Raw genomic sequence first — 10,505 nt, 5'->3', positions numbered from 1 at the left:
AAGTACCAGTTGAACACTGGGGTTGATGTAATTGATTTATTCCCTCCCCTGAAATTGTTGGCCTTGTGTTAAAATTTGAAACCGTTATTGTTATTATTAAAGCAGCAAAGGCAGTGAGTGACCTGGCAATGTTAGCATGCCAGGTGAAATGCTTAGCGGTATTTCGTCTGCCTACGTTCTGAGTTCAAATTCCACCGAGGTCGACTTTGCCTTTCATCCTTTCGGGGTCAATGAATTAAGTACCGGTTACGTACTGGGATTGATGTAATCAACTTAATCCCTTTGTCTGTCCTTGTTTGTCCCCTCTATGCTTAGCCCTTTGTGGGCAATAAAGAAATAAGAATCGGTAGCAAAACGCTTAGAACATAGACAGATGATTTTGATTTCCTCCCTTTGTCATTGATATAATAAGTAACAGTTAAGTACTGGAGCTGATTACATCCTTCCCCAAAAATTTCAGGCCATGTGCCTAAAGTAGAAAGGATTATTATTATTATTATTAAGGTAGTGACCTGGCAGAATCGTTAGAACGTTGGACAAAATGATCAGCTGCCGGTTTCTTCCGTTTACATTCCAAGTTCAAATTTCACCAAGGTCAGTTTTGTCTTTCATCCTTTCAGGGTTGATAAAATAAGTACCAGTTGAGCACTGGGGTCGATTTATTTGACTTCCCCTTTTCCTTAAAAGCTACTGACCCTGTGCCAAAATTGTAAACTATTATTAACGTGCAAGTGGCTGAGCACTCCACAGACATGTGTACCCTTAACGTAGTTCTCAGGTATATTCAGCACGACACAGAATGTGACAAGGCTGGCCCTTTGAATTACAAGGGGCACAACAGAAACAGGACAAAAAAGAGTGAGAGAAAGTTGTGGTGAAAGAGTACAGCAAGGTTCGCCACCATCCCCTGCCGGAGCCTCGTGGAGCTTTAGGTGTTTTCGCTCAATAAACACTCACAATGCCCGGTCTGGGAATCGAAACCGCGATCCTATGACCGCGAGTCCGCTGCCCTAACGACTAGGCCATTGCGCCTCCACAGTTCTGTGATAAGGCTGTGGAAAATTAGCTTGCATCATCTTGTATCAGCATTTCTCACTTCTTTTGATCATTGTAGTACACTACACTTGAGATTGAACAAAAAAACATGCAGGTACCTTTTACAAATTAAAAAAAAAAGTATATTAAACTATTGATAACTTGATTGCTTTGTTAATGATACTTATAGATAACAAAATTATGAATAACATGATTTTCAAAATCAGCAATAATTTCATCATCATTACCATTTTAGCAAACAGAGATTATTGAGACAAATTTTCTACAGCTGGATACCCTTCCTGTCACCAATCTTCACCCATTTCCAGAATATTAGAAATGAATGACACTTGCTCAAGGTGCCAAACAATGGGACTGAACCTGAAACTTTATGGTTGGGAAGTCAGATTCTTCACCCTACAAACAAAAATCTGTAGTCTACCCAGATATCCGTTGTGAAGTGCCATTTGAGAATGACTTCATTTGTTTAGCATAAGTTTAGATGGAGATTTGCAGCAGAATTTTACAGCTGGACACTCTTCCTGTAACCAACTCTTACCTGTTTTTCAGAGTAAGAGATTTTTTTTAATCCAGTCTTCAAAAGTGGTCATAATGTCAACAAGGAATGTTGACATCAGTAATCAGTACCTTTCTGCTCAAAGAGTGACAAACATAGAATATATAAGCATTGATGTACATTCACACACACACACACACACAAACTGACCTTCTCCAATTTCCATCTATCAAATTCACTCACAGAGCATTGGTGCAGGTGTAGCTGTGTGGTTGAGAAACTTGCTTATCAACCCAATGTGGTCTTGGGTTCAGTCTCACTGTGCAGTACCTTGGGTAAGTATCTTCTACTATAACTCCAGGCTGTTCAAAGCCTTGTGAGTGTATATGGTAGAGGGAAACTGAAAGAAGCCCATTACATGGTGGATTGTGAATCTCTGATGTTCAAAACAAAAATCCAGACCTTAGCTTAAGTTGTTCCCACTTTCCATTTCTTTCTTTTTTTTTCTAAAAATAGCATGATAAAAAAATTAGAGGATATGGTACTGAAATGGAAACAGGAGAAAAAATTAAAGAAAAAAGAGAAAACAAAGTCATTCTATGATTAGACAACTTTTTAATTCTTGTTTATAGATGTCAAACACACTTATGGTTAATTCTGGCAATCTGGAATAAATAAGTTGTCTAGTAATTACTATGTACAAATGTTTACAATATTCATACACACACACACGTCTATTAATAGTTTGTAGAGGAAGTAGTAGTATTAACAGTAGCAAATTATACAGGAATAGTAGTAGTAGTCGTAGTAGAATCATTTCATACAGTCTACACAGAAGTCACATAGTGGCGTCTGTAAGTACATTGCTCAAACATGTACAGATTCTCACAGGAAAATTTAAATGAAAAATAAATTGTATACCAAATTTGGTTTAAAAAATTCTTGCTTTTTTGATTATTAACTTTTTTTCAGTTCCTAAACAAGAGTAACATAACAAGAATTTCATTAAGATCAAAGTGTCCAATTCTTTATAACACTCTTGAAAGGCAGAAAACAGCAGACAATTCTGTTGTTATCTAAGACTTGTAAAAAATGTAAAATCATAGAAAAACCCAGAGTTCTTCAGAAAGAATATTATTATTCCTAATTAATTACATTTTAAAAATTCACATTGAATTCTGGCTAAATGAAGAGTGGCACCTAAACTTTATTGTACACTAGCAGAAAAGAAGTCAACATATTATTATAGTACATAGTCCTAAGGGGCAGAGGTGTCTCTTTTGACTAGCTTTGCACCTGAACCCAAGCATCTTTTACAAAATATAGGTGTTTGCTTAATACAGGCAGAAATGCACTTGAGAAGTATGCACATCAAAATGCAGCTGCACTATTTTTCATTTTAAAGATGCTTTCAAATAAAAACAAACAACATCAACAAACAAACAAGAAATTGATACAATTTCTAGAATCTGAGAAAGTGTATTCATATTTTATATGATTTTCTGTTGTAAATATTGGAAGGAGTTTTTTTCTTTGTTTTTTTTTTTTTGTTTTGTTTCATACCACAGCAAGTTACAAAAAGGTCTGGGTAGTTCATTTGCCTTTCAAATTGAACATTTACACAAAGTTTGTTTTGTGGTTTTTTAAAACTAGATTTCATTTTGGTGTATCTGAGGAAAGAGGTTGCAATCAAAGTAAACAAGAATAATTATTTAATTTTACTTAGAATAATTAAAATTTAAACAACAAAAGGAAAGAAATGAAATATCTCAGTAAGTATTGCTCATTTAACTTGTTTAAAGTGGGGTAGCCTTGTATCTCTTTCATAGTTAGACACCTGTGCTTGTCCCCCTATCATGCTTTCGTCTCTCAGATTTGAACATTTCTAACATTTTGCATGCATAAACCATAAGAACATTAGTTATATTTACAAAACTGACCATAATCCTACTCCAAAATACTACTAGACAGGTATGCAGTCGAAGAAAGTTATCTGCTGTGTAAAAAAATAAATTTATGATCGAAATGAATTAAAAAAAAAATCCAAAATATATGACCACGTAAGTTTTTGTTAGATTGAGAATGAAATACTTGAAATAGCAGGAGAATATTTAGAACATCATTTCAACAACTGCCAATTTTCTTTAACCCTTACTTTGCAGGAATCAACTCAGTCCCATACACCAGGATTCGAGACATGGGAGGTAAGTTTATTCATTTTGATAGTGGGAGTACTTTCTGAAATTCTCCACATTTCATATGATATAATAATGCACATTTTGTTTTTACTTGATAATAGAGAGAGGCTATGAGAACTGATTTGCAATATCTGCATTTTAATATGCAAAAATTTAATCGGCAGCGCATTAAGGATTAAGATATCAAACTTATTCCAGTGTTTTTGTAGGAGAAACATCTCAAAATTATATGTGGAGTTTATTGACAAAAGCCACTTTATAACTTTTAGATAGAGAAAATGCTAACTATTATAAATATTCTATATAAATTTAGGATATAATAATCAAAAGATTATCTGACAATATATAGACTATATTAAAGACAGTTGTTACCTAAAGTTTGATAGCATTTGCTGCATAAGAAAACAAGAGGAAAAACGTTAAAAGCCAATAAGTCAGAAAAAATATTTATAAAAGGCATCAATTACATTGTTAGCTTAACAATGTCTATTTTGAAAAGCAAGCTCTATAGTTTTAAATTAGAAATTCTTATTTAAAAAAATGCTATCAAAAATAAGAAAATGCTAGAACTATGATACTGCAACGTTGAAGTAAAATTAAAACTGAAGATTGTCAGTTTTTCACTGTTGTTATGAAACAGGCCCGCAAACAAGAGAGCCTTTCCTAATATCACAAATTAATTAAACAAACAATACTTGTAATACGTTTACAACAAGGGGAATTGAACGATTTTAATTATCAGTCATTGCTTGCTACAACATTAATGTATTAGGATCTTCACAAGCAGTTATTAGGGAAAAATAGAGGCATGGAATTTAAGTGAAACCAATGAAAGTATTAAGGTTCAATGGCAACAATGTGGATAACAATTTATCGAAGAAGTGTGGCTTTTATAGATTATCTGTATAAAAATAGAAATAGCTCTAGAACGACAAATTACCTTAAATGATAGTTTACCTCATTCAGTTATTAGTAAATATTCTGTTAATCATACTAAGAACACTAAGGGTAACTCATTCCTTATACAGGTACAATATTTCTAGAGGTTAAAAGGAGAAGAAAAAAGAAGAAATGAAACTGAATTCATCTTTATATCAGTTTTAGATAAATTCAGAGAAACCTGCTTGGGAATGCATTGGAGGAATAGCTAAGCTTAAAACTTGCAAATCCAGAGACACAAAAGGAAGGACTATGCAACATAGAGAAATGTGAGGTAGAGGGTTGAAAATTAGGGTAGCTACAAAATTAAATCTAAGGGTAGCAGAAAGGGAAATCTCTCAACCAAATATCAGAGAATGGTGCTGGAGATTTTTAACACAAGTTGGTTTAGAGCTTTCAAATACAGATAATGCTGATTGTTGATATAACAAATATTCTAAATCCTCTGACAATATATAGGCTATATTAAAGAGAGTAGTTACCTCAAGCTTGATAAACGCTTGCTGCAGAAAAAAGAATCTCTAAAAGGGTAACAGAAGGAAAAATCTTGCAACCAAATACCTGAGAATGGTGCTAGTATTGAAGACAGAGAGAGAGAATAAAGTTGTATTTGTAGACCAACACCAAATGGAAGAGAAGCTTGCAATATATCAGGACAACAGAAAAAGGTAATCTTGGAGATTAGGGAGTGTGCAAAGAATTTCGTGTGTAAACCTATATCTTTGCTGATAGGTTCAGCTCTTTCTGAGAGAAACGAAAATTTATAAAAAATTAAAAGCAATCAGCTCAAAGCTAATAATCAGTGTTCGTTATCACTGTCAACTCTCCTCCATCAATGGTAGGATATTCTTAGAAATCTGGTCATGATTAAGCACTTTTGTTTTTATTTGGAATTAAATTTTATCACAAACACTTTGGATATATTTTTTGGTTGGAAAGAATTTTTTGTTTTTTGTATTTTATGTGTTGATCATATTTAGAAATTTATGATCATATTTGAAAGACAGCATTTAGAATCAAAAGTATTAAAAGTAAAAAAGCATAAATTGGACCAGAACTCTTACACTAACCAATGATTTGAAGATATGTAAACACTGAATTATCAAGCAATTTTTAGAAAAATAGACAGAAAGAGCAGAAATCAGAAAGAAAAAAAAAGAACTAAATATTTGCTTAAACAATACAAACACAAACAACGATTAAATAAACTAAAGGGTTACAATAAGCAAACATAAAATTAACTTAAAAAATTCTTAATGCACAGCAAGCAGAAATGTTAGTTATAAAGAATCCTGCTACTATGGTTTGCTATAAAGTTTGCAAACTAAAATTCTGTTGAGCTAGGAGAATTTTATAGGAGAATTGTAAATGGCAATAACGACTGGTATTGAAATGAGTACAAGAAATTATTTCTATCTCAATTCTTATTTATGATAAAACATTCAACTTAAGATTCATCTTTCTAGCCTTGAGGTTCCAGTGAATGAAGATAAAATATTGAGTGGGGATAAAAGAAACTTACTGCCTCTGCTCTAAGATACTTGTTGAAATTCTTGTTCATTGGCATTAAAATAGTCTCAACAAAAAATGCTTCAACTGTTTCATTTTAATTTTTGAAGGATGTCGCCCAAAAATCATTGCTTTTACAAGGAATAATTATATACACATACACACATATATACTCACTCACACACAATGGGCTTTTTGCACAGTTTCTGTCTTTCAAATTCCATTGACAAGGTTTTTGATCAAATAGCAGAAGATATTTGTTCAATGCACCTTGCAGAAGTATTGAACTCAGAACCACATGCTTGCATAGCAAACTTCTTAATCACACAGCCATATCTGTACTATTAATTTTAAAATTGCAACTATCTATATATATAACTATATTCAAATTATTTAATTTTATATACCATGATAAATTTCTGCTTTAAAACATTGAGTTGTTTCGGACATTTGTTGCATAAATACAATTCAGTTTTTGTGAACAGAGAATTATTTTTATTAATAATTTTCTCTGGTAAGCGTTCATTAACTTTATTTGACAAAAGTTAGGGATTGTCTCATTAATATTTTAATGACATCAAAATTTTGGATTCAAATAAAGAGCTGATTTAATCAATTTAAGCTATATATATATTCAAAATTCAATCAGTTTCATTTTGATATACTTTGCTCAAATTTACCTAAATTATGAGAATTACAATAAATGAATTGTCAATCATACAAAAGTTTGAAGCAGATTTTTATCATTGCGCTGAGTTTGCAGACTTTTGCAAGAGAGAAACTGCTTTAGATTGATATAGCAAAAGCAACAGCATTCCTTAGACTTAGAATCACTTAAAAAGAGTGCTTGCTATCCCTCTCCTATGATAAGAAGTATATAAGTAGACTACAGTGGTCTAGTTATAACTAACTGATGTAACAAAACAAAGCCTCTTCAGCTGCACAGATACATGCCAGAGATATGCTAAGATATATGAGTACACCAGAAGAAAATTATCATAATTTATGAAAAGGTTACATGTTAAAGGCATAAACAAAATTACATAAACACAAAACCTTTAAAAAATTTTTTATATTTGTTATGATTAATAATTTCAATCTGCCTTGCTTAATATTTTTAATCTGCCATTATTAATGGCTTTAATTACAAAATATTCCATTTTCAAGAAGTAAAACTTATTCCAAGTTCACTGATTAGCTGAAATTCTGAATTAAATTTACAGTACATTATAATCTTAAATTCAAGACTATTTAAAAAGTAATCTCTCTCTCTCTCTCTCTCTCTCTCTCTCTCTCTCTCTCTCTCTCTCACACACACACGCAAACAAACACACACACATCAGGATCTGCATGAAAATATTCTCAATTTTTAGTATTTTGCTGGACATTTTATGCAGTCCCTACTATATATTAATATAGCAATACGTGGAAAATGTTAACTTTTCCCTTAAAAAAATAAAAAGAGTACAAAATTTCAAATGGCATTTCATATCTAATTAAACTTATTTGTTTAAGAAATAGAATTATTTTAATAGGAGGCAGCAGAATAGAAGGGTTGGGTCTGTACTGGAACTGGCAGTGTTTAATTTCTTATGAATCCAAAGAGTTTTACATAAAAAAACCCCAAAACATTACACTAAAAGATCCAGAACTATACATTGCTAAATATAGACAGACACTAACATGCACCAACTGATTGCTATAATTACATAAGAATAGAAAAAACTATTTTTATCTAAAGTAGACTTTTGTCTTTTTACTACACATTTGTACAGATTGCAATAAATTCAGGGATGACAGTATTTGTATGATAAATTTGAAAAGATAAAAAAAAAAAAAAACCTACTGCAATGGGGGATCAGGGATTTTTAAGAAATGACTATACTTAGAGGAAATGTGTAAAAGAAAAATTGAATATAAATAGTTTTTAACTGTGAATTTTTATGATTTTTTTCCTGTCTTCTACATGCTTAATTCTCTCGAACAGAACACTTGAAGAGACATCAGACAACTTTAGATTAATTTGCTAAAGTGGAAAAATTCAATAGCTTCTTTCTAAATGTAACATTTTTTTTTTTTATGTGGATGAATTATACTTTGTGAAATAAATTTACAGCACTTTCTGTTTGTTTGTCTGTTGATGTTGTTAATTCAGTAATAAATTCATAAACACTTGACACCAGAGAAAGAAAGAGAGAGAGAGAGAGAGAGAGAGAGAGAGAGAGAGAGGCAGCTGAAGTGTCGCAAAACAGATGTAGACATGGCAAGGATCTGAGTGGACATCAAGACCTCAGTTTGTCATAAATAAAATGAAATAAAAAAAAAAAATTTAATTTTTTTAAAAAATACGTTCCAAATAATCGATTTTAAAATAACCCTACATTTTTCTATATACATACACTCATTCAATTTCATTTTCTATAAAAAAAAAAAATTATAAAAAAAAAACACCCTCCCAATTTTCTAATTAAGGAAATAAAGAAAATTACAAACAAAAGAAAACTAGATTAAAATGGAAAAAAAAAACAGAAAAAGAAAGAACCCAGCAGTGTCTGAAAAGATTTGTTTAAATAATTTCTATTGTAACTAAATTGACATTCTCGGTTATATATAACAAGTGTTTGTTCTGCTTGTTGTGTTGTTTTATACAGAGGCCATTGATAAAGATAGCAGTTGTTGTTGTTGTTGATATTGTTCTAAAAATGCATAGTTTATGGCACAAAAGATTCCTGCACTGACTATAGGATACCACCTTGCCTTAACGACGTGATGGCACCGAGAACACCACCAGACTTTCCTAATGCAATGTCATTCGCTGTTGTTGCTGATGGTGAACTGTTGTTATTGCTGCGGTTGCTATCTCTGCTGCTGTTGTTGTTGTCATTGATGATAGTGGTGTTGTTAGTGGTGGTGGTGGTGGTAGTGGCGGTAGAAGTAGGACTGGCTGCACCATCTGTTGCAGTAGTGCACTTTAGCGTACTATCAATAGAAGAGTCAGTTGTGATTGCTTCTCCTACAGAGTTATTGTTTTCTGTTGATGCTGATGATGATGATGATAAAATACCATAAATTGAAAACCCTTTAGATTTTAAAGTACTCAGAAATGATGCCCCTGCAGATTGGGTTTTGGCCCCAACTTCACTTGAGCTGTCCAAGGCATCTACTGAAGAACTATTAGCATTGCCATCATCTTTAGTTTCTTTAACTTCACTACTGGATTTCTTCTTCCGATAGAAGTGAGTCGGGGTGGCATCACTGCTTGAACCGCCCGACCGAGTGTAAATTCCACTGTGAGAATCATCACTACTGGTTCCATCACCACCTGGACTCACAGAATTACCTTTGCACCGCAGCCCAAACTTCCACGTATCACAAAGGCCTCGTTCATTAAGGATAGCAGCCAGTCCAAGTGACATGCTACATGTGGTGGTGTCAGCAGTTTTGCGAGTTGATTTCCTTGAGCAAGCAGCAGGAGGCCTGAAAAAGAAAAGAAGAAAAACGATATTACATAAACAGACATACACATGCATGCATAAACACACACTAATATTAATATAGATACATACATATATATATATATATATATATATATATATATATATATATATATATATATATGTATATATATATACATATATATATATACATATATATATATATATACATATATATATATATATATATGTATACAGGGTTGGCCAAAAGTCACCTGACAGTAAATCAAAACCATTTAATTCCAAGATTTATTTATGTTTAACAACTGGATGAATTTAATAAAAGCAACTAAATATGAAACATCATGAAAATTGTTCAAACTGAAGTCCTTCTTGAGTGATATATTTTTCCATTGAAGTCAATACAGAATTACAGATAGTATTTATGGAATTTTGATTTACTGTTGGGTGACTTTTGGCCAATCCTGTATATACCTGTGTGTGTATATATATATATATATATATATATATATATGAAATATCAAATATTATAAAACATAAATTGCAAAGTTATTAACGTTATCGTCACCTCTAAACAATGTATCATAATTACCAAACAGCAATTGAGAGCAGCTCTACATGAAAAGAGAGAGATAATTTTGATAATCAAGACCTCTTAAGTTGACATGCCATTAAGGCAGGGGTCGGGGAACTTTTTTAACCAATTACCCCAAAATATATTTATTTACGCTGATGTCAGCCCTTGGTTTGAAAGGAAGAAAATCATAGATTCTTTGAATCCGAAAGGTTTATTGAATCAATGTATATGAATGCATTACATTGCACAGATGCAGGGTTGCCACAAGAAAAATT

General features: G+C 32.2%; 1 protein-coding gene across 50 annotated transcripts in view; it reads right to left on the bottom strand.

Annotated features, from left to right (window-relative positions):
- Positions 1-2,147: 2,147 nt before the first annotated feature.
- Positions 2,148-10,505, bottom strand: part of LOC106875482 (trafficking kinesin-binding protein 1) — a 212,321-nt gene continuing 203,963 nt past the window's right edge. For all 50 annotated transcript variants that reach the window (XM_089356251.1, XM_089356261.1, XM_089356268.1 and 47 more), the window contains one exon: positions 2,148-9,675. In XM_089356251.1, coding sequence (XP_089212377.1) covers positions 8,937-9,675 — 739 coding nt within the window. In that variant the 3' untranslated portion in view covers positions 2,148-8,936. The remainder of the gene's footprint in view (positions 9,676-10,505) is intronic.

Source organism: Octopus bimaculoides, chromosome 8 (genome assembly GCF_046866305.1).
Source record: "Octopus bimaculoides isolate indiv1 chromosome 8, ASM4686630v1, whole genome shotgun sequence".
Lineage (NCBI taxonomy): Eukaryota > Metazoa > Mollusca > Cephalopoda > Octopoda > Octopodidae > Octopus > Octopus bimaculoides.
The sequence above is the reverse complement of the archived record's forward strand: the minus strand, read 5'-3'. Positions and strand labels throughout refer to the sequence as shown.